The 24,713-nt window shown below is 40.4% G+C and overlaps 1 protein-coding gene and 1 non-coding gene across 2 annotated transcripts; both read right to left on the minus strand.

Annotated features, from left to right (window-relative positions):
* Nucleotides 1-14,677: 14,677 nt before the first annotated feature.
* Nucleotides 14,678-15,815, minus strand: LOC111524895 (transcription initiation factor TFIID subunit 9-like). The gene has a single exon (XM_023190206.2). The coding sequence runs from the start codon at nt 15,670-15,672 to the stop codon at nt 14,881-14,883; it is 792 nt and encodes a 263-aa protein (XP_023045974.1). The 5' UTR covers nt 15,673-15,815; the 3' UTR covers nt 14,678-14,880.
* Nucleotides 15,816-23,655: 7,840 nt separating this feature from the next.
* Nucleotides 23,656-23,765, minus strand: LOC111524905. The gene has a single exon (XR_002725905.2). It is a non-coding gene; the product is annotated as a U6 spliceosomal RNA (small nuclear RNA).
* Nucleotides 23,766-24,713: the final 948 nt, after the last annotated feature.

Consider the following 24,713-nt stretch of genomic DNA (forward strand, 5'->3'; position numbering starts at 1 on the left):
ATATATATGTAACACACATAGCTAGTGGATACTATATTGGATAGCACAACTATAACCAGACAAATTTCACATATATCCATACACAGAAATTTTCAAATACAATTTTGGAGGTCTCAGGGTCTGTGAAACCCATCTATGGATTCCTAAGGATTTCTAGACCCTAGTTAAGAATCTTTAATGGGATTGAGAAAAAATATCCACTGGAAATCAGTTATTCCACAAGAGAAACTCATTCATTCCTTCACACATTCATTATTAATTCATGAACATGTACATTCTTATCCAGATCCTTTACTTGGCCCTGAGACACATGGTAATACATTTAATCCTGATACTTCAAATGAGAATAGTCATTTCTGACTTTCCTGTCCCAGAAACCTAGAAAATAATTCAGTAAGCTCAGACAAGATACCAAACTTCCCAAAGGAGTCTGTTTTTTTCCCAACTCTAAATATAATTCTTCTTAGCCTCCTTGTAAAATGATGTGCCTTTAAGTCTACAATTGCTACATTGCTCGTGTTGTGCCTTTTGGGAGAGAAAAAAGCCTAAAGTTTTATAGCTCCCAGTCCCCAACCAGCTATATGCCATAAAATGAAATGGGTCTCTCCAGTGGGTTGGACCAGTCCTGGCCTTTCCGAAACAGCAAGGTGACCCATCCTTGGTCACCACCTGCACATTTGTTAAGACTCAGCTGAAATATCACTTTCTCTGTAATAAACCTTAGAACTCCTCAAAGTAGGACTGCCAGATAAAACACCGGACACTCAGAAAACTTACATTTCAAATTTTTAAAAAACAATTTTTATCTGATTTTTCTATGCAATACTTGGGACATACTTATATCAAAAATTATTGTTTATCTAAAATTTAAACTTTATTTTTATTTGTTAAATCCGGTAACCTATCACAAAGACAAATTTATTTTCCCCCATCTTAAAGAGATATATGAGTCTATAGTCCTTTAAGCAAAAGCCTGGAGCCAGAAAGCTCTTCCCATCCTTATTACAACTAGATCAACGAGGAATTTCTGCCTAGGTGGGGCTGGCTGTGAAGCAGCGTCATCAAAGAGGCGTGGTGAGAGAGGTCCACATCCAGTGGCGGTGGCAGTGAAAGTGACAGTGTTGGCAGTAGGCCATCTGGAAGAGTAAATGGTTCCATTGGCTAAAGCTGCAGTTGTCCTCAGGACAAACCTATTCTCGGCTGAAGCTGTGTACATGTGAGCACTGACCAAAGATGGCCCAAGCTAGCAACACATTCCTGGTCAATCCTGATGCTATATGTATGCATCAAGGAGATACAAAATGACCCAGCAGAAAGTAAAATCAAGGCAGACCTGAATACAGCTTTAACTTTGATTGTGCTCTAATATGCACACACACACACACTCACTCACTTCAGCAGATGACAGAAGGCTTTTTTCTTTCAAAATAGACACTTATTTTCTTACAGTTCTGGAGGCTAGAAGTCTGAGATGAAGGTGTCAGCAGGGGTGTTTCTTCTGAGGCCTCTCTCATTGGCTTGTACGTGTCTTCACATGGTTGTCACTCTGTGTCTTGGGTTACAGTCTTAACACAAATTCTGTCCTATCAATGGCTAGTCACTAAGCTATGTATGCAGACACATATGACCCCTAGGAAGCCATGCCTACAAATAAAAATGAGAATGTAAAAAAAATGAGCAAAAACATCAGTGGCTACACACAGTGGGAGAGACAAGGTTTTCAAATCCCAGGCAATTATTAAACCAACAGCAACACAACTTTAGCTGACACGAGAGAGCAGGAAATCAGAATTCATAATTGTTACCACGTATTACCTAAAACGTCCAGTTTTCAACAAAAAAAAAATGAGATATAAAATGATAAGCCAAGTGCAATCTATACTCAGGGAAGAAAGTAATCAATAGAAATTGTCTCTGAATATCTCCAGATGTTGGATTTAGTGGACAAAGACAGCAAATAAGCTATTATAAATATGTTAAATGAACGAAAGGAAGCATATTTAAGGAATTAAAGTTTTTCGTGTTCACACACACTAAGGGGTGTGTGTGTGTGTGTGTGTATGTATGTGTGTATATGTGTGTGTGTATGTATATATATATATATATATGTGAATTCTACAGCTCTTTTGACTTTCCATGCAGTTGGCAGTACCTGACTGAGAGAAGTAAGTTTCCTGGGTATGCTATAATTTACCCAGGACAATTGCAGTAAGATCAGAGATTGGTTCCTTTGCTTCTGTTTTGTTCTGTTTTGTTTTGCTTTGCTTTTCCTTTTGCAATGAGACCAGAGATTGGCTTCTTTGCTTTTGTTTTATATCTCTCATTGCATCTTATATTAGCACAGTATCAGTAAATACTAGTACAAATAGCAAACATTTTATGTAGCACACCTGTTAGGCTTCAGTGTGACATGCCTTCCTTTCCAGTAGCAGCTTTGCAAATGGTTTTGGTAAAGACACTCTGTGGGCAAATTACCAGTTTTTTCCATTTATTTGCTGTGTGACTTTGAGCAAGTTTCCTAACCTCTCTGAATTTTCTCATGTATAACATAGTGTTTTTTTAAAAAACTCTACCTTGTGAAGTTCTCATGTGCTCACTGAATAACTATCTTATTGAGCACCTACTATGATCCAGGCATTATGCAGGTGCTAGGGAAGGAGGGATGTACAGGACAAATAAGATACCTAGCTTTCATTCTATTGAAGTGGGGGTGGGGTGGGGAGTACAGACAGTATACAAGGAAGGAGATAACTAATTCAGTAAGATACTTTTAGTGAGTGATGACTGTTATCAAAGAAATTAAACAACCTATTGTTTAACAATAAAGCAATAAGTAGAAAATCTCAGTAAAGAGACTTAGTTTTTTTTAAGAACCAAATGAAAATTTAGGAGCCGAAAAGTACAACTGAAATAAAAAACTGACTAGAATAGCTCAATGGTAGGTTAGTGACTGAAAATAAATCAAGAGAAATTATCTCATCTGAAGAGCAGAGAAAAAAAGATTAAAGAAAAATGAATAGAGCTTTCAACACCTGTAGGACAACATCAAGTATATCAGCATACATTTAATGGGAATCTCAGGAAGAAAGGAGAGAAAGAGAAGGGGGCAAAAATATATATATTTTTTAAAATTTTGTGGGAAAAATGTTTTTAAGAAATGTATCTACACATCTAAGGATCTAAACAAATCTCAAGTAGGATAAATTTAGATGCCTACACCTATCTCATCATACTCAAATCACTGAAAGCCAAAAAGAAAGAGAGAAATAATTCATTTAAATAGACAGACAAAAATAATTCATCATGTACAAGGGACCATTAATACGAGCTGACTTCTCATCTGAAACAATGGGAGCCAAAAGCAGGAGAATAGTCCATATGCTGAAGAAAAGAAAAAAATGCCAACTGAGGATTCTATACTCAGCAAAACTATCTTAAAAATGAAGGCAAGATAAAGATATTCCCAAGAAACAAACACAGAAAAGTTATTGCTAGAAACCTGCCTTACCAGACATTCTAAAGTTCTTCATCCTGATAGAAAATGACACCAAACAATAACTTAAATCCACAAGAAGAAATGAAGCGCATTGAATATGGTAAATATATGAGTTAACATGAAAGATTAGTAATATATTTTCCTCATTTCTTTGTTTAAATTCCTTGACAAAATACGTGATTTTTATTCTAAAAAGAATTACAACATTGTATGGGTTCAATTTATAACATATAGAGATGTAATATATGTAACAATAACAGTATGAAGTCATGGGGAGAAAAATGAGCTATATTAAAGCAAGGTTTTGTTTTGTTTTTCCTTTTTTTTTTTTTTTTTTTTTTTGAGACAGGATCTCACTCTGTCATTCAGGCTGGGGTGCAGTGACACAAAGATGGCTCATTGCGGAGTCAGCCTCCTGGGCTCAAGTGATCCTCCTGAGTCAGCCTCCCATATAGCTGGGACCACAGGTGTGCACCACCACACCCAGCTAATTTTTTAATTATTTGTAGTGATGGGATATCGCTTTGTTGCCCAGGTTGTTCTCAAATTGTGGGCTCAATAATCTTCCTGCCTTAGCCTCGCAAAGTGCCAAGATTACAGGCATGAGCCACCATACCCAAGGTTTTCATTTTTTAATTTTTTTTTTTACAAAATATGCTAATTTTACAAAGTACTCTGCCATACACTGGCAACCTCTTTAACATCTAGAGACTAATGTTGCAAAATTATGACTCATTTGTCCATTATATACATTATATACAGAGCAAAACAAAATGTACAAAACACACACAAAAAATGGTATTTGAAAATGTCCAATTATGAACACACTAGCATATTACCTTTAGCAGTTTCTTCTCTCCCACCTCCTATGAACCATTAAATAAGTATAGACAGTACTATACTGCTCACAAAGGTGGCTTCACAATTCAATTTCCAAAAGATAACAATTTCTGTGAATTTTACCAAAAAGATATTTACAAAGTGGTATTTTACTACTTCTACATTTAACATATATTGGGCACCTCTAAACATCTAGATAGACTGGATGCTTCAAGTAAGAGGTTAATTTGTCCACTCCACACAGCAGTCTTGAATAAACTGCAAACATGTAACAACAGTTATAATTTGAAAGTCTTCCAAATATGAATATGCTGGCCTAGAATCCTTCCCATCTTCATCAACCCAGTGGGCAAGAATGCTCACATTTTCAGAAGACAATCTTTCCTAGGACTTTTAAAACAAATTGTACAAAATATATTAGTTTACTAACTACTTTGGACATACACTGGCAACCTCTTTAACATCTACAAACACTGGATGTTGTAAATTAGGATTCATTTGTCCCATATGTACACTAGAGACACCAGTAAGTAAAACAAGTCAGGGACACCCACCCTGCTGATGATGCTGGGTTCCTGCGCCTTAGGAGGAGGCTCTGCATGGGGCAATGTCCCCAGGGTCTGCCCCACATCAGGGTGGGTGCCGAGCCTGATGCTCCCAACGGTCAAGTCTGGGGTCCCCAAACCACTCCCAGAGGCACCTCATGGAGCAGGGCTATGAGCCAAGTGAGGGGGAGCCCAGGACTGCCGCTGAGCACCAGAACCATGAAAAGAACTTTTGACGATGTCACCTCTGCCTTGGATGCCAGCCTGGGCCCAGCGAGGACCTGGAGCCCTGCCCCAGGCTGCAGGGAGGCATGGCCAGGGCTGCACACTCCACGAAGCCTGCAGGAGCCGGGACAAGCTGACGCCCTGCCCTTTCAGAGCTGGCAGGGCAGGAGCTCCCTAAGTGCAGCTGCAGCCAACCTGACATGGCTGTGGACCCAGGCATCTCTGCACTCTTAGGGCCCAGCAAGAACCCCCTTCCCCCTGCAGGCTCAAGGACGCCTGCTCCTGCAGCCTGGCTTCTCCTCATTGTTGGCACCCACTCCAATCTTGGAGCAAGGGCAGGGTCAAGCCCAGGCACTGTCACAGCCTGGCTGGGGGTGCATACGCTTGGGGGAGTACCAACATATAAGCCCCCTGCAGCCTCAGCCCCTCCAGACTTTGGGTGACCACAAGCATGGGAGGGAGGCCAAGGGGGTGCTAAGGACAGCCCAGCACTGGCCTGTAGGTGCCCCCTGGCATGAACAGCCTGTGCACCACGAACAGCAGGAGGCAGACAGGCTCCTGGGAAGAAAGGGGCGGGTGCCCAGTGAAGCCCCACTTTCAAGCCGGAAAGGGCCTGAAGCCTGGGGTCTGGGCCACTTGTCCCACAGCCCAGAGTGGGTCTTGTAGTCCTTTTTTCTGGGCCCATCCATAGTCACCCATGGACCAATCAGCACACATATCCTCTCCTCTGCAGCCCATAAAAACCCCAGACTCAGCCAGACTCGAACAGAGGACAGAAAGATGATGGGAAGATGACAGGATGACCAGCTGCAAGAGGAACTACCCTCTCTGCTGAGAGCTGGACATTCATCAGGATGACCTGCCTAGCAGAGAGGAGCTACCCTCTCTGCTGAGAGCTGAAGAGATGATGGGATGACCAGCTGCAGAAATGAAAAAGGAGCTACCCTTTCTGCTGAGAGCTGAACAGACACCCTGGCTATGGAGAGGAGCTGCCTACTGTGGGTTGCCTCTGAGCTGTTCTATTGCTCAATAAATCTCCTCTTTGTCTTGCTCACCCTCCAGCTATCTGCATACCTCATTCTTCCCAGTCGTAGGACAAGAACTTGGGACCTCCTGAATTGGAAGGCTAAAAGAGTTATAACAAGACCAGAGCTGAAATATGCCCCTTGCTCACCATGTCGTGCATAAAGAGAAGGAAAGAAGAGCTGCGGCCCTTCAGGGAGCCCAGACCCGGGAGATCCCCAAGCCAGGGCTGTGACTCCCTCCTTGGGACCTGTGGTTCCTGGCGTCTCCAATCTTCTGGGCACTGCCACATTCCCCAGTGCCAGCCAGGGAAGCTGCTTGTAGTGCACCTGGTCCAGCCACAGCATCTCAGAGAACCAGCACCCATGCCAGCATCAGCAGCTGCCCACCCCATGGCAGCAGCAGGTGTGTCTGTGTGACCCCACTCACTCACACACTCCTCGCTACTCCATGACTGACCTGCAGTCTCCCTTGGAGACATGAGATCCAGGCTGGTAGCATGAGCTGAGCATAGCCTGCTAGGCCAAGTGGGTGAAACAAGCCCAGTGGACCCAAGCAAAATTCAGGCAAAGGCACCACAGGCCACAGAGTTTCCCAGCCAGAAAAGTGACACCCCAAAGATCTCATAACAATAGATCTCATCCATTGAAACAGAGCAGTCACTGGGACCCAGATCTGCACAACTCCATGTCCTAAAGAGGTGACCAAACCTGCCTGCGTCCATAGACCACCTTCCCAGGCATGCCACACCCTAATGGCCTTCATCACACAGCATTTGGGTGGCCATCATGCTTCCCAGCCTGCCACTCCCACTGCCACCAAAAAATGCTGCATCCTGGTAGCTTGATGGGGGTTTCACGTAGGCCCAGCAGGGTTAAACTGGGATACCCAGCAGCGGCTGGTGGGATCCGGGCTTGGAGAGGCCACCACCATTAGTCGCCAAGGTGAGGTGGGGAAGACAGGCTCGCCACTGCTTCAAGGCCTGGGCCTAGCCAGTGGGTAGCCAAGCAAAGGCCCCAGGTGTCTGCAGGGCAGAGGGTGCAGCCTGTCCTGGGGCCCCCCAACTCACCTGCTGCCCAGAAGGCCCTGGAGGAGCACGCATGCCACACTCCGCAACTCACCACGCTCTCTGCTGGACTGGAACTAAAGGTTTTTATTTTTTAACAAAATTAAGTCAGTATTATTCTAAAGTAAATTGTGAAGAATTAGAAAGTATATTGTAATCCCTAGAGCAACCACTAAGAAATAGATATATATATGTATATGACTACATATATGCATCCAAGTTAAATAAATCTACCAAATAGATCTAATTGACACACTAAATTACTGAACATAAGACAACTATAAACAGGAACAGAAAAACAAAAAATACATTAGACACAGAAAACAAAGAAAAATGTCAAATGTAAATCTGATCACATTAATAATTACACTAAAAAATGTATTAAATTATTTAATTAAAAGGCAAAAATTGCCTGACTGATTAAAAAAGCAAGAAGCAACTACAAATTGAGCATGCCTTATCTGAAATGCTGGGGCCAGAAGTGTTTCGGATTTCTGATTGTTTCCAATTTGGGGATATTTGCATTATTTGCCAGTTGAGCATCCAAAATGACAAATTTGAAATAAACAATACTCCAGTGAGCATTTCCTTTAAGCATCATGTTTGCACTCAAAAAGTTTCAGATTTTAGAGCATTCTGGATTTCAGATTTTCACATTTGGGATGCTCAACCTGCATATACTGTGTTTAAGACAGATACCACACATTCAAAGACATATATAGGTTGATAACAAAAGGATAAGAAAAAATAAACCAGTATTACAAACAGTAAATATAAGATAGCTGAGTGACTATATTATTATCAGCCAAAAGTTTTTAAAATAAGAAACATTGAGGATAAAATGGTGAAAGCATATAATTTTTAAACAATTATAAATGTTTACACACCTAACAACAGAATCTCAAAATATATGAAGCAAAATCTGAAAAACTAAAAAAAAAATGACAACAATAATAATTAGAGATTGTCATATCCCATTCTCCAGTTCACAGAACAAATGGAAATTCATTAAGCATATAGGAGACTTAGATAATACTACTTACAAACTTAGCCTAAGTGATATCTAGAATGATCTACCCAATGACTGCAGAATATACATTCTTTTCAAGCATATATGAGACATTCTTCAGGGTCTACCACATGCTGGGTTATAAAATAAGTTTTAATAAATTTAAGATAAATAAGATCATAAAATATTTTCTGACTACACCAGAATTAAATATGAAATTCCCAAATATTTGGAAATTAAACAACATACTCCTAAATATGGGTCAAAAATGAACTACAAAAAGAATTAGAGAAGAATTTGAAGCAAGTGAAACTTCAGATATTTATGGGCTGCAGTGCTAAAACAATGCTTATAGATTTAAAAGCCTTTCTCAGAAAAGAAAAAAGGTCTTAAATCTGTAAACTTAGCTTTTCTCTTAAGACACTAAAATAAAAATAACAAACCTAAAGCAAGCAAAAGAAAGTAAATAATAAAGACTAGAGGGCCGGGTGCAGTGGCTCACGCCTGTAACCCCAGCACTTTGGGAGGCCAAGGCGGGTGGATCACAAGGTCAGGAGATCAAGACCATCCTGGCTAACACGGTGAAACCCCATCTCTATCAAAAATACAAAAAATTAGCCAGGCGTGCTGTCAGGCGCCTGTAGTCCCAGATACTCGGGAGCCTAAGGCAGAAGAATGGCATGAATCCAGGAGTCGGAGCTTGCAGTGAGCCAAGATCACAACACTGCACTCCAGCCTGGGCAGCAGAGTGAGACACAGTCTCAAAAAAAAAAAAAAAAAAAAAAAAAATGACTACAGCAGATATCAACAAAATAGAAAACAAATTATATGGGGAAAAAAATTCTATGAAACAAATAGTTCTTTGAATAAAACAATGAAATTGACAAATCTTTAGATAGACTAACTATAGTGAACAGGATGGTGTCCCCCAAAAAGCCATGTCTATAATCTAATCTCTGAGGTCTGTGAATATTACCCAATACAGCAAACGACTGAATCCAAAGCAAATGATGTGATCAAGTTAATAATCTTGAAGGAAGGAGAGTAGCTTGAATTACACAGGTGGGCCCTAAATGCAATCACATGAATACTTACAGGAGAGAATAAGTGGGAGTGTTAAGACAGAAGAAGATAAGGCAATATGACCATGGAGGCAGAGATTGGAGTGATGGGGCCACAAGCCAAGGGATGCCTGGAGCCACTAGAAGCTGGAAGGGTAAGGAATGGTTTCTCTCCTAGAGCCTTCAGAGCGTTCATGGTTTTGCCAACACCTCAACTTTGGACTTCTGGCCTCCAGAACTGTGAGAGAATAAATTTATTTTATTTTAAGCCATCCAGTTTGTGGTAATTAGTTTCAGTAACCACAGGAAATGAATACACTGACCAAGTGGGGAAAAAAAGAAAGATAAATTACCAGAACCAGAAATATTAAAAAGGAGCACTGCTACCAATCTTACTGAAACCCAGGCTTAAATCATGCTCATCATTAATTGGATCAAGGAGATCTATTGCTACTCTAACAGGGTCTGCTGGCTGAAAGAGAAGAATAACACATCCACGAGATTACCTATAGATTTTGATACACAAAGCCTGACATTAAACAGAAACTCAATAGGCATGGCAAGAAGAAAGATCAAATAAGCATAAAATGTTAAAATACAACAGGAGCAGACCAAGCAGTAATCCCAATATTGGAGTTAGATGTTGAAATAACTGTTTAATATGTTTGTGAAAATAGATTGGGATATAGAGAATTTCACCAGTGTATTAGGCCACTCTTACGTTACTGTAAAGAAATATTAAGACTGTGTAATTTATAAAGAGAAGAGGATAATTGGCTCACAGTTTTGTAGACTATACAGGAAGCATGGCACCAGCATCTGCTTGCCTTCTGGTGAGGGTCTCAGGAAGCTTACAATCGTAGTGCATCATGAAGGGGGAGCAAACAACTCACACGGTGGAAGTAGGAACAAGAGAGAGAGTGGGGAGAGGGATGTGCCACACACTTTTAAACAACGAGATACCGCAAGAACTCACTCATTATTGAGAGGACAGCACCAAGGCATGACGGATCCACCCCCAATACCCAAGCACTTCCCACCAGGTCCCACCTCCAACACTGGGGATTACATATCAACACGAGATTTGGGGGTACATATATTTAAGCCACATCAACCATTGAACTGGAATCTATTCTAAAAAGCATCCATAATTTATAAACCTTCCACAAAGAAAAAGCCCAGAGACCTTCGCTAGTGAATTCTTCCAAATAATTAAGGAAGAAATAATGCCAATATCACACAGGCTTTTCTAGAGAATATAAAAAGAGATAATACTTCCCAATTCCTTTGACAAGACAAGCATAACATTGACAGCAAAACTTAACAAGGATATTAAGAGAAAAAAGACAAGCCAATCTCTTTTATGAATATAGATGCAAATATTCTAAATAAATGGAATTTAGCAACATATGAAAAAGGTAGTTCATCACAATCAAACTGAGTTCATTGTAGGAATTTAAGGTTGTCTAACATTTGAAAATTAATCATTGTAACTTACCACATTCACAGAATAAAGACAAAAACTCATATTTTCATCCCAATAGATGCAGAAAAATATCTGATAAGATTCAACATCCATTTGTGATTTTTTTAGATGTCAGCAAAATTAGAAAGAAAATTCCTTAATTTAATGAAGTGTATATTTTTAAAACCTATGACAAACACTATATTTAACAACAAAATATTAAAAGCTTTACCCCTGAGATCTGGAATATAACAAGAATGCCAGCCATCACCACTTTAATTCAACCTTGAGCTAACCAATGGAACAAAACAAGAAAAAGAAATAAATGGTATAAGAAACGGAAAGGAAAAAATAAAATTGTCAGTATTAACAGATGATATGTAGAAATCCAGAAGAACACATATATTACTTATTAGAAATAATTAGTGAATTTAGCAAAGTTGTTGATATAAAATACAAAAAAAAAGCATTTTTATGTACAGTTGCCCCCCTGCCTTCCTGCTTTATCCATAGAGAATACATTCCAAGCCCCACAGTAGATTCCTGAAACATGGATAGTATTGAACCCTATATGTGGTATGTTTTCTCCTATACCTACATACCTATGATAAACTTATCCTTTTCACTTAAAGGAGGTACTTTATGGCTTCTCTTTGGCACATCTGAATTACCAGCATGACTACTCTTGCACTTTGGGACCATTATTAAATAAAATAAGGATTACTTAGACATATCAACTGTTGTGATACTGCAACAGTCAATCTGATAAGCAAGACAGCCACTAAGTGATTAAACGGTCAAGTAGCCTAGACAGCGTAGACATGCTGGACAAGGGGATGAGTCACATCCCAGGGCGGACAGAGCAGGTTGGCACAAGATTTCATCACTCAGAATGACACAGTTTCAAAGTGATAAATTATTTCTGGAATTTTCCATTTAATATTTTTGGACCACAGTTGACTATGGGTAACTGAAACCCCAGAAATCAAAAACATGGGTAAGAAAAGATTACTGTACCTATCAGCCAAAAGGAATTTGAAAATAAAACTTTTTAATATGATATCATTTTTAAATAATATTTTTATTTTAAAAAGTAATACCATGAAATTAGTCTAACAAAAGATGTGCAAAACTCAATACAGAAAGCAAGAAAACATTACTGGGAGAAAATAAAAACTTATATGGGAAAGGAAATTTTATAATTAAGTAATGGAAGACTCAACATTGCAAAGGTATCATTTTTCCTTTATATTGATCTATAGATTCCATACAATCACAATCAAAGATCTTCGCTGAAATTTTTCAATGAAAAATGACAAGATGATTCAAAAATTGGTAGGAAAATTCAAAAGGCCTACAATAGCCACTGCAATCGGGAAGGAGAACACTTGCAGTGTGCTGAGGAAAAGATGAGCTTTACATTAAATGGTTTCTGAGTAAACGAGATATATATATACACATATATTTTGAGACAGGGTCTCACTCTGTGGCCCAGGCTGAAGTGTAGTGGCACAGTCTTGGCTCACTGTAGCCTCGACATCCTGGGCTCAAGCGACCCTCCCACCTCAGCCTCCAAAGTAGTTGAGACTACAGGCACACGTCACCACTCCTGGCTAAGTTTTGTATTTTTAGTGGAGACAGGGTTTCGCCATGTTGCCCAGGCTGGTCTCGAACTCCTGGGCTCAAGTGATCTGCCCACATCAGCATCCCAAAGTGCTGGGATTACAGGCGTGAGCCACCGTGCCTGGCCGATATCCCTATTTTAAAAAAATGAATCTTAATCCCCTACCACATGTCATGCACACACACATCACTTCCATATAGACTGGATTCAAATGTGGAAGATAAAACAGCAAAGCTCCTAGATGATAACATAAGAACATACCTTTACAACCTTTTTTACATAGAACATAAAAAAAAAAAATTAAACACAAAGGAGAAGATCACAAATTGGAATATATTATTCTCTTTATCAGAAGACAGGCTTTGTTCATCCAAAGACAATTTTAAGAGAGTGAAAAATAGAAGACATTTGCAACACAGATCTTCAACAAAGGACTTGTATTCTGATGATATGAAAAAATACTGAAAATCGACTTAAAAACCCAGCAACCAGTCTAAATTAATGAGTAAGATACTTATAAAAGAGGATATCCAAATAACTAATGAACATATAAAATTGTATACAATATTACTAGTAATTACAAAAATCTACTTTAAAACCACAATGTGATGTCATTATACACCACCAAATTGGCTATTTTTTGTTTCAAAATAGACTATAACAAATGTGGGTGAGGATGTAGAATAATGGAAATTGTCCATTGCTGCTGGTATGGATGCAAATGGATGAAACCACTTTAGAAAACATTTTATCATTATCTACTAAATCTGAAAATACACATACCCTTTGACCTGGCACTCCCACTTCAAGTTACACAGTTAACAGAAATACATGTTTACGAGCACCAAAGACACGTGCAAGAATATAGTACATAATTTGAAATAACCAGAAACTGAAAACAGCAAATGTTCATTATCAACCAACAGGATACATAACTTGGGCATATTTAGAATAAATTTGTTCTTGATCTTGTTGTACTTGTGAACAACAGTTATTCCCACAAGTATCTAACATAATGTTGAGAGAAAGAATCCAGACACAAAATGGCACTGGCTGGATGATTCCATTGCTACAAATCTTATATAAAGATAGAATAGGTTACCTTTTGGGAAGGAGTCCTCACCAGAAGACAGCAAGAGGAAAGCCTGTGGGGTGGTGGTAATGTATTTTTCACCTAAGTGACGGTTACATGGGTGTGTTTATTTAGTAAAAATTCAAAAGAGTTACATAAATATAATATACACAGTTGGCCCTCTGTATCCATAGGTTCTGCATCTGTGGATTCAACCAACCGCAGAATTAGCCATTGTCTTTCCAGTGTTAGAGATGAATTCATAATGATTCATCTCTGTCTACCCATCTTCCACCCCTACCCCCACCCACCAATTATCATGGCCATTTTATTTTACTATGATCAGGCAAAGATGGGCTGCAGTCTTTGTCTCTGAAAAGGACAAAGGTGTCTGGCTCCTGTGGTGCTTTGAGACCAGCTTTCCTGACTCCCAGTCTTACTCTACTTTGGGAAGGCAGTCTGGACAGGAGACACAGCCATGGAAGTCACCAGCTCATAGATGGTAGTGAATACCTGGTTCTAGAAGAGCTCACGCTGAGCATGAAAGTGTGGGGGGAGGAGATGACTGAGGCTAGAACACTGGACAGAAAATGCCAGCATTTAAACAATAAACAACTAGAGATGCCAGAAGACAGAAATTAGGAGATGGCCGTTCTAATGAGTCTGCTCCAGAAAAAGTCGGACTCTGACTATGATCCCAAGGAGCACAAAGGAATGGCAGAAGCAGGCACAGGTCTGAATCTCAGTCATCCAGCAACAGGTGCTGAGAGAAGGAGAAGCAAGCACAATGTCTTTGTACCTGGGACCAGTTCCAAAAACAAAATGACATTGTCCTCTCCCTCTTCTGCAGCACAAAAGCAAACCGTCACTGAGCAGATGCTTCCCACGGGTCTCCCTTCAGTGGCTCTGGGGCAGAGAATGGCTCCACCCAAATAAGGGCAGCTCTCAGTGCAATCCTAGGATGGCGCAATAGTTCCAAATCTAATGGGCTAGTGGCTCATTAGGACTATATTAGTCCACAGCTACAAATATTCATTTCTCATGAACAGTAAATGCAAGATTGGATACGCTCACGGGGCACACAGACCCAGTAAGATCTTCCCAGAGGGAGGTGGGGAGGTGAGAAGGTGGCTGTGCCCTGTCTTGCCATTCAGGCACCTCTATTTCTACTTTGGGCCTTTTTCTTCACCCTGGTTTAACCTCAGAAAATTCATAACCATGTGAAAAAGGGTAAATATATTTTTTTAAAGTAATGAATGACAACTTTATTTTTCTTACACTTTTAAGGCTGATGAAAAACCTTCATTTCAATTGAAAAGTATGGTAACTGTATTTACTTATTAAATATTATTAAAGTTTTCTAAAGCACAACTTGAAAACATCCAGCATGCATGTTTAATATTAGTACAATGAATTCAAGACCAAGTATACACGTTACATGCAGCAAGGCTAGATTACAAATTATCATAGTCACCATCATCATCATCGTCATCATCATCTTCACGTTTTCTTTTCAATGCATTTGATGATTCATTGGCAGTATTTTGTGATGACACCATATTAGTGGTAATAAGAATGTTTTTGGACCCAATTAATGATGGATTAATCAGAACATTCTGAACTGCTGAGGTTGCAGGAATTGAAGCTTTTACAGCTGGAGACTGTGAAGTAGGCATCTGTACTGTAAACCTTTGACCTGTGAGGGACATGGGAGTCCCTACTTTAGTTGAAACAGACATGGTCTGTGGGGTTGGTGTGCCTAGTGTGGGAGTACTTGGTCTGCTAGTAACTGAACCAACACTTAACCGCGGGACTGTTACTCTTCCCACAGAAGTTGATGCCTTTTTCTGTAAAGATTTCAGCCTATAGTTTGGAGCTGTTAAGCAGTATCTATCAGGTGGCAACCTAGGACCTGAATATGGCTTGATCAGTGGCAAAGGGGTTTGATGTCTTTGCCTTGCCATATCTAAAAAAAGATCTCTTGGGGGAGGAGAGGTAAAAGACTGGTCAGCCCGGCACTGGATTGCCAATCGCACATCATCTGCATCAACGGTAGCTTTCTCAGCATGGCTTGAATAAATTTTTGCATCATCTAGAATTGTGGTCACATATCGGAAGGCAAACTCCAACATCTGATTTATAACTCCTGGCTCATATTCTGTAATCCCCATATCCTTCAGGATTTGTGCCATCATCTGTGCATCTTTCCGCATGCTCTTGGGAGAAGCCACCTTGCCAGACTCCATGATATCCGATGATCAGACTTCTCGAGCTAAATCACCAACATTAATGTATTTCGGTCCCGATTTTGACGCAAGTTCTTTGCCTAGTGTGGTTTTTCCAACCCCTGGTGTACCTGGCCTCTGCCCTTAAAGTTCTTGACAACGGTGAGCAGCATGTTCGGAAGCAAAATCGAAAAAGAGTAAATGAAATAAAATGCAGACAGTCCCTGTATTTTATTTATTTATTTATTTATTTATTTATTTATTTATTTTTGAGACGGAGTCTCGCTCTGTCGCCCTGACTGGAGTGCAGTTGCACACTCTTGGCTCACTGCAAGCTCCACCTCTGGGGTTCATGCCATTCTCCTGCCTCAGCCTCCTGAGTAGCTGGGACTATAGGTGCCGGCCACCATGCCCAGCTAATTTTTTTGTATTTTTAGTAGACGGGGTTTCACTGTGTCAGCCAGGATGGTCTCGATCTCCTGACCTTATGATCTGCCCGCCTCAGCCTCCCAAAGTGTTGGGATTACAGGCGTGAGACACCATGCCTGGCCTTTTAACCTCAATTTTTATTCTCAGGTTTCTAAATTTACTCTACCAAACGTCTCTTGGAACAAATGACTTGCCCTCCAAAAATACACCACCAGACACTCCTACTGGAATCATCTCCCTTGAACACCGCTTTCATCCTGACGTTGGCTCCTTGTTCGCTCCAATGTTAATTGTGAACTCTCTATTCCCTCCAACATCTAGCCTCTCCTTATCTGCTCACCTGTTCTCACTGCTCCCAAGCAGAGATGTCTCCTTAGAGGCGACCTCTCTCTCTATGCCTGTGTCCCCCACCCTCACCCACCATTGCCTCATCTTCAACTCGAGCCTCATCCCTTCTCTTTCCATTCAAATGCCTCCACATAATTGAAGCTGTCACTAACCCACCTGACGCTCCCTGCCTTCTGAGATCTTGTAGCATCACACCTGCACTACATAATTTGCACTTCATTATATTGGACAGAACATGTGGGGAATCTTTTAAAATATGGGCAATTGTGGGCCCAGAGTATCTCCAGGGAAATCAGCAGGTCATCTCCTAAAAAACCTTAGAGGGTGACATTCATTAGCTTAAAAAATATTTCCTGGTTCAGAATTTCTCTCCTGGACTTGCAGGCTCAGACAGCAAATGCACCATCATACCATGAGTAGACTATTTCTTAGGAAAGACTTACCTTACCCAGGCCCATAAGATCCTCTGGTCATTTGTCAAAACAGTAAACGTAAGAGGCGACACACCCACTGAATACACAGACTCAGTAAGATCTTCCCAGAGGGAGGTGGGAAAGTGACTCTTTCCTGTCTTGGCCTTCAGCCACCTCTATTTCTATGCCGGACCTTTCTCTTCACCCTGATTTAACCTCAGAAAATTCATAACCATGTGAAAAGGAGAAAATAAAATAAAATAAAGATAGTGCCAGTACAGAAGAGTGGTTATGAGTTTAGATGCCAATGCCAGACTGCCTGGATTCAGAGTGACTTTACTACTGGCTGGCTCTGCAAACTTGGGCCAAGTACAGAGCCTTTCTGGGCTATATTTCCTTGCTTGTGAAATAGAGTTATTAATAGATAGTAACATACTCAAAGATTGTGGTGATGATTAAATGAGTGATAACTGTTGTGAGGATTAAATGTGTAAAGTGCTTGAAACCAAGCCTTGCACCTAGTAAGCACTCAGTACAAGTTAGCTATTATTTTTAATTAAATCAGAGGAGTAGTTTATTGATTTATGATTTCAAATATAAGTGTTACAAAGAAGTTATAAACTAGCCAGCCTAGCCTCTGCTTAGTAAACACGGACCAAGACCAAGAATTTTTTTAGGGATTCATATAATGAGAAGCAATAGAGCATGATGGTTTTAATCCTGGCTTCAGTACTTAACTGTGTAAACTTGGATGGCCTATTTAATTTCTCCAAGCCTCAGTTTCTTCATCTGTAAAACAGAGATGGTGATAGGATCTTCATCACAGGGCTATTATTAAGATTCATGGAGAAAGTCAACATAGGGTTTCACACTGTGCCCAGTACATAGAAACCATTCAATATATAATGGCTCTTGTTAATATTTAGCCCCAGACCAGTGTTTATTTCACTATACTCAGTTGCCTCTTGAATCAGCCCTCCTTCTCTCTTTTCCATCTTTTATTTTCTTCAACACCCAGATCTCATCTTTTGACACTTTTATCTGTATGCACATTCATAAAGAACTTTCAAAGAGCCTAGATTACCACAGAGAAGACCTGCTCATCTGTAGTATAAAGACAGGTGCCCAGTGGGAAGACCCACACTTTAGTGTGATCCTCACATATGCTTTGTGTTACATGGGACTGGATATTTAACATTAGACTCATTTTTCCTCATCTTGAGAGATCAACAGTCAATCAATATGAAAGTGATTTTAAAAGTTTAAGGTACTATACAATGTCTAACTATTTTATATCATTACTTGAAAAAGAACACACAGTGACAGGAAGCACACTGGACCCCAAAATACAAGAACTTGGATTTCACATCTGCAAACTAGAGATACTGATAACATTTTTATGGCACTACCCAAGGTGAAATGAGGGATTGAAAACTCTGAGAAAAGCCAGATTCTGTAGAAATGGTAAACAGAATGTAATCCTGGTGTGGGAGGGATATTGAGGCACTTCACTTCTGGTGACCCAGAATTTAGGTGAGCAATGAAGTCCAAAATGAACCCAGAATTTGCTTCTCAGATATTTCCTTGTCTTCCCCCATCTTTTAAAATGGCCAGCTCCCCAACTAAGAACCAAGGACTGAAACCCAAGTTTGTCAGGAATCCGATTCTTATTTTTCATTTATCTGTACTGAGGTTCATTAGAGACTCAGGACTGGGTTTTCTTCCATGCCTGGAAAATATTATATCCACCAGTCATCTGCAAGTACGAACAGTGAACTTCAAAGCAAATGACTGAGTCTGAAAATAGATTTTTTTTCCAAAGGGCACTAATAGAATGTTTGCCCCAAAGTTTTGAAATCCAGAATGCCTGGAACATCCTTGTGGAGTCGTAACTAAGCAGGCATACTACAAAAGGCCTCACAGCTCCAATATCTATGTATATTATGGGATAGAGCTCCCACTGACCTAAGAATAGTCATGTTGACAACCAGCATCTTTCCACTTGTCTTCTGGGTATGATGGGTGTTAAAATGCAAAATGCTCCAAAATAACTATATGTCAAAGTTCTCAGTCATTTGCAGCTTAATTTTAATAAGCATCAGATCGTTTTGTGAGGAAGTGTTACCTTTTCAAGGGGGAAAATGCTGTACTAAATCAAAAAGCAGTGGACACTAGCCACTGCTTTACAATTTTACAATTTTCCTTTGGTCAGGCCTCAAGTTGCTGCTACTGATTCAATTAATTCCAAAGGACCACTTCATATTATGGGACCACTTCACTTAAAAGAGAACCTTCCCTTTTTATCTTTAAGAGAAGTAACACTGCAGTTTTGAATTTGACCATCTGAACAGGAGGAAACGGAATGTGTGAGTTTATTTAAAAATTATACTTGGTCAGAAAAATATCTTAAGAAAAATTTTAATGTTTCATCACAGTAAAAGACAAATTGTAATCCCACAGAATACTGAGTAGATAAAAGAAAATTAGAAGAACTTAGAAATGTTCATTTATTTCCTTACTTGAATTGAGGCAGATGAATTATTTTTTACAACCAAAAAGGTACAGGTCCACAAAGAGGTTTTGCCGGGCCTGATGGCTCATGCCTGTAATCCCAGCACTTTGGCAGGCCAAGGCGGGCGGATTGCTTAAGCGCAGGAGTTCAAGACCAGCCTGGGCAACATGGTGAAACCCCATCTCTTTTGTTGTTGTTTGTTGTTGTTGTTGTTGTTGAGACGGAGTCTCGCTCTGTAGCCCAGGCTGGAGTGCAGTGGCGCCATCTCGGCTCACTGCAAGCTCCACCTCCTGGGTTTATGCCATTCTCCTGCCTCAGCCTCCCGAGTATCTGGGTCTACAGGTGCCCGCCACCACGCCCGGCTAGTTTTTTTTTTTTTTGTATTTTTAGTAGAGACAGGGGCGAAACCACATCTTTACTAAAAATACAAAAAATAAGCTGAGCGTGGTGGCGGGCGCCTGTAGACCCAGATACTGGGACCCTAACACATGAGAATTGCTTGAATCTGGGAAGTGGAGGTTGCAGTGAGCCGAGATTGCGCCACTGCCCTTCAGCTGGGCGACAGAGGGAGACTCTGTGTTCAGGTCCACAGAGAGGTTCTCCGAGTAGGGACAAAAAAAAAAAAAAAAAAAAAAAAAACAAGCAGCCCTTTAAAGAGCTGGATTTTATCAAAAGCGAGGGAAACTAGAAAGCATCTGTGTCCAGATATCACATTCAAAACTGCAAGGTCATTCCTCATAGAGATAAAACGGAAGGTTGTCTCCTAAGTGAAATGGTTCCTCAGCTTGATTTTGGAATGAGGCTTGATTTGGGAGTAGCAGCGAACTTCACTGAGCATAGCTAGCCCAGGCCTGGCCATAGCATTGGAAAATGCCCTGGAAGGGCCCCAGAGATGAGGGCTGTAGTTTTCCCTGCATAACAGGGGAAACGAGGGCCTTAAGAACTCGTTTCTTGGGAGGCCACTTCTTGAGAAAACACATATGACAAAAGGCTGTTGGCAGCTTTAAGAGGTACAAAGAGTTCCCAAGTCTACCGAGCTCAGTAACGGGCCTCAGCGGCTGTTTGCCAAAAATCAGAAGAGTCATCTGAAATTATGCATGAGAAAGAGGACAATTGAGATGTTTTGACTGGGCACTCCCATTCCCAGCAGGAAGTACAGCAAGTCTTCCTTCCTCATTGTGGCAGACTGAAGCTTCAGAATGTGTATTAGCGCTCTGCAATACAGGGAAGAGGGCAAGTTGAGCGCCACTGCAGGACAGCTGGCCAAACAGCTATCCATTGGTGGTCATTAAAATAAAATAAAGCTCCTCAGATTGCGGAATCACATTTTATGTGGATTTTTCATTGTCAAGTTTGTAATTTGGTTCCCTGAATGGTATTCTATGTTTGGCACCTGGTATCTTGGGTGGAAGTTCCCAAGTCTAACCAGTATCACAGAAGGAAGGAAATGTGAGGTTGTGGAGGATGGGGAAAAATGTGCAAGAACCAAGTCTCCCCAGGGTGGGACTTGGAAAGGAGTACATACGTCCCCAAAAGATTTATACCACTGTGTTATATAGATCCATTCCTCACAGCCCCAAACTGAAAACAAATCAGGTTTTCAAACAACAGGAGAATAGGTAAACAAATTGGGAATTTAATAAAATAATTCACGACAATAAAATGAACAAATCACTGAGACTTGCAAAAATATGGATGAATTCTGAAAGCATCATATGGAACATAAGTACAAACTGAATGATCCCATTCTTAAGAAGTTCAAGTAAAGGCAAAATTAATCTATGATGATAGAAATCAAAGAGAGGTAACTTTTGAATACAAAGGGGTTTTGACTACAAAGGGACATGAGAGAGCTTTCTGGAGTGATAATTATATAAATATTTATGTATGCAAAAATTCATCAAACTATATTTCAGGTTAGAGAATTTTCCTGTGTATAAACACCTTGTTTTAAATTTACTTTTCAAAAGAAATATTATTTAACAAGAAAGAACAATCTGTACTTTAAAGGTTTGGTAACTCCTTTCCACTACACTAAATATTTTGCCTTAAAAAACGGTTTGACAACCCACACACATGCACACTCATTCTCCACCCTCCTACTTGACATAACGTTGAATACTGAATCAGTCTTGAATAACTTACACTTTCATAAGAGAAGCTCTTCATTCTGAAATCTATGCAATTCACTAAATTGTACTGTTCACCAGTGCTTTCATCATGTTAAAATTCTCAACAAGTATTTCATTATTTCTTACCAGGTCTTGTAATAAAAACAAGTGTCAGTATGCAACCAAATGTAAACCAGCTCCACCCAGGAAAATCATAACCTTGCTTTTAACTCTATTGTAAATTATTGTATAGATGTCATGTTTTCAATTACTTTTAAGTTTTAAGAGTTACTTACACAAATGTTTTCATCTATGGCTTTTCTCACTATAATTCGTTAAGTTCCCTTGAATTACTGCTCAAGTGTTTTTAGCTTTTAGTGTTTAAAAAAATTGGGTAACCTCAAATTGCAAGTTGGTTGTGCAACCAATCACCACAATGGTTTCATTTTACACACAGTATGACACTGCTGGTGTTTCTGGGGCTCCATGGCCTCTGCCCATCCCATTGACTACTGCTCTGTGTTCCAGTTAGCCTCACCTCCTGTGTTTTTGCTTCTCCCCTCCCACCCTAGCCATCAACCACAACAAGGAAAGTTCATCTGACCTCCCCAGAGCTTTCACGTGTTTCTCAAGGAGCTGCATTGTGGATCAAATCTTTACATTCCCCTCCTCTTTCTCTGCTATTCTCTCCCACCAATGTTGTTTGATTACAATTTTGCAACTTTAAAAAGAATAAGGTGGCAATTACATCATTTCCAATAAATATTTTTCTCCCACATCTTGTTACCTGAGGAGCAGGTCAGCTGAAAACATGCATTTTCCATTTGTAAGGGGTCAGTTCTGCATATGCTGTAATTTAGTTTATGTCTGGTTTGCAACACACACCTGCGGTTCCAAATGAAACCCCCAGACTGACAAGTGCTTTTATGAAATAAACAGGAAAGAACATAACCTAGCAAACCTTCCAGAGCCCAATCATCTCCAAATATGTGACTTTATTTCAGTGACAAATGTAGCCAAATATTAAATAAGGAATTGAAACATTTTTAAGTGTTAAAGAGAAAGCACCCTTATTTATTACAGCTCATCTCCACAGATCAGAACTCACAGGTATCTTCAGGTCTTCTTTTAGGATTCTGAGACTCCCAGACTCACAAACCTATAACTTAAACACAGCTGGAGCTTGCTCACTCTTCTGGTTTTATATTCCTAGATCTCCTTAATTCTCAGGACTCTAAGAGGATCACTTACTCACCACATCTGTTCAAGGAGAAACCAAATGTCTTGTGCCTTTCCTATCAGCCAAAGCCAAAGCCCCTGCAGTAGAGTTTTCAGACATGGCTTTCAGAAGCAAAACGCATAGTGCACTGCAGACACATCTAATGCTTCCATAATTTTAGATATAGAAGTAGTGTCAATGAAGAGTGAAGGAAAAAAATGTTTGTGAAATTGCCAGCCTATCAACTCTCAACAAATTAGAAGATGCCACTCACCTAAACCCTACTTTGGTCTAATGGCCAGCTACTGGAACTGATGGCTCCTTTGCTTATCAAAATAGCATCTGTCAATCCTGGCAAAGTAAGGAATTGTAGCTGTGTGTCCTCTTCCAGTGCTGCAACTAATTTATTAGGGTCTTAAATTCTCTTTGATGGATTAAGAGTCCTGGTGAGCACAAACAAGCCATTAGATTGACAGCAAAATTTTTCCACACTATAGGGATTCACTAATGTGTTGACTGCTCCACACATTAATCAATTAGGGAACTTAAAGAATAGAAAATCTAAACTATTTTTAATTTGGTTTTTTCTCTTTTCACATTGATATCACTTACATACAATAAAATGCATAGGCTTTGAGTGATGAATTTTGACAAATGTGTATATCCATGTAACCATAATGCTGGTCAAGACAGAAAACATTCCTGTCAGCATTAAACGTTCCCGTGTGTCCCTTCCAGTCAACTCACCACCACCACCCAGAGGCCATCACTGTTCTAATTCCTAATACCGTAGAGTAGGTTTGTCTGTTCTAAAGCTTCATGTAAATAGAATCATACAACTTGCATTCTTTTGTATCTGACTTCTTTCGCTTGACATAATGTTTTCAAGATTCATCCATGCTGTATTTATCCATATTTTATTTGTTTATTATATGGATACACCACAATTTGTGTTTTCTTTTTTTATTTAAAAAATTAAAAGAATGCTTGACGAGTTTATCTGTCATGCTTGCACAGCGGCCATACTAATCTTCTCTGTATCATTCCAGTGTTAGCATCTGTGCTGCTGCAGCCAGCAGTACCACAGCTTGTTTTCTACCCTCCAGGAATGGACTTTTGGGTTTTTCCAGTTTGAGGCTATGATAACTACAAGTCTTCAGGTGAACATATGCTTCATTTCTCATAGGTAAATACCTAGGATTGGACTTGCTGAGTCATAAGGTAATCCTAAGGCTTAACTTTATAAGAAATTGCCTGGCCAGGCATAGTGGCTCACGTTTGTAATCCCAGCACTTTGGGGGCCTGAGGTGGGCAGATCATTTGAGCTCAGGAGTTTGAGACCAGCCTAGGAAACATGGGAAAACCCTGTCTCTACAAAAAAATACAAAAATTATCCGGGTGTAGTGTCACAGGCCTGTAGTCCCAGCTACTCAGGAGGCTGAGGCGGGAGGATCACTTGAGCCTAGGAGGCAGAGGTTGCAGTGAGCCGAGATTGTACCACTAAACTCCAGGGTGGGTGACAGAGCTAGAACTTGTCTTAAAAAAAAGAAAAAACGGCCGGGCGCGGTGGCTCACGCCTGTAATCCCAGCACTTTGGGAGGCCAAGGTGGGCAGATCACAAGGTCAGAAGGTTGAGACCATCCTGGCTAACATGGTGAAACCCCGTCTCTACTAAATATACAAAAAATTAGCCAGGCATGGTGGCAGGCACCTGTAGTCCCAGCTACTTGGGAGGCTGAGGCAGGAGAGTGGTGTGAACCCAGGAGGCGGAGCTTGCACTGAGTGGAGATCGCACCACCACACTCCAGCCTGGGTGACAGAGCGAGACTCCACCTCAAAAAAAACAAATTTTTTTTTTTTTTACATGAATACTTCCACCTCCACTGATGCCCACATGCCAGCCTCAGCCACAGGACCACTTTTTTTTTTTTGAGACAGAGTCTCACTCTGTTGCCCAGGCTGGAGTCTGGAGGCACAATCTTGGCTCACTGCAACCTCTGCCTCCTGGGTTCAAGCGATTCTCCTGCCTC

The sequence above is a fragment of the Piliocolobus tephrosceles genome, chromosome 15 (genome assembly GCF_002776525.5).
Source record: "Piliocolobus tephrosceles isolate RC106 chromosome 15, ASM277652v3, whole genome shotgun sequence".
NCBI classification, from domain to species: Eukaryota; Metazoa; Chordata; class Mammalia; order Primates; family Cercopithecidae; genus Piliocolobus; species Piliocolobus tephrosceles.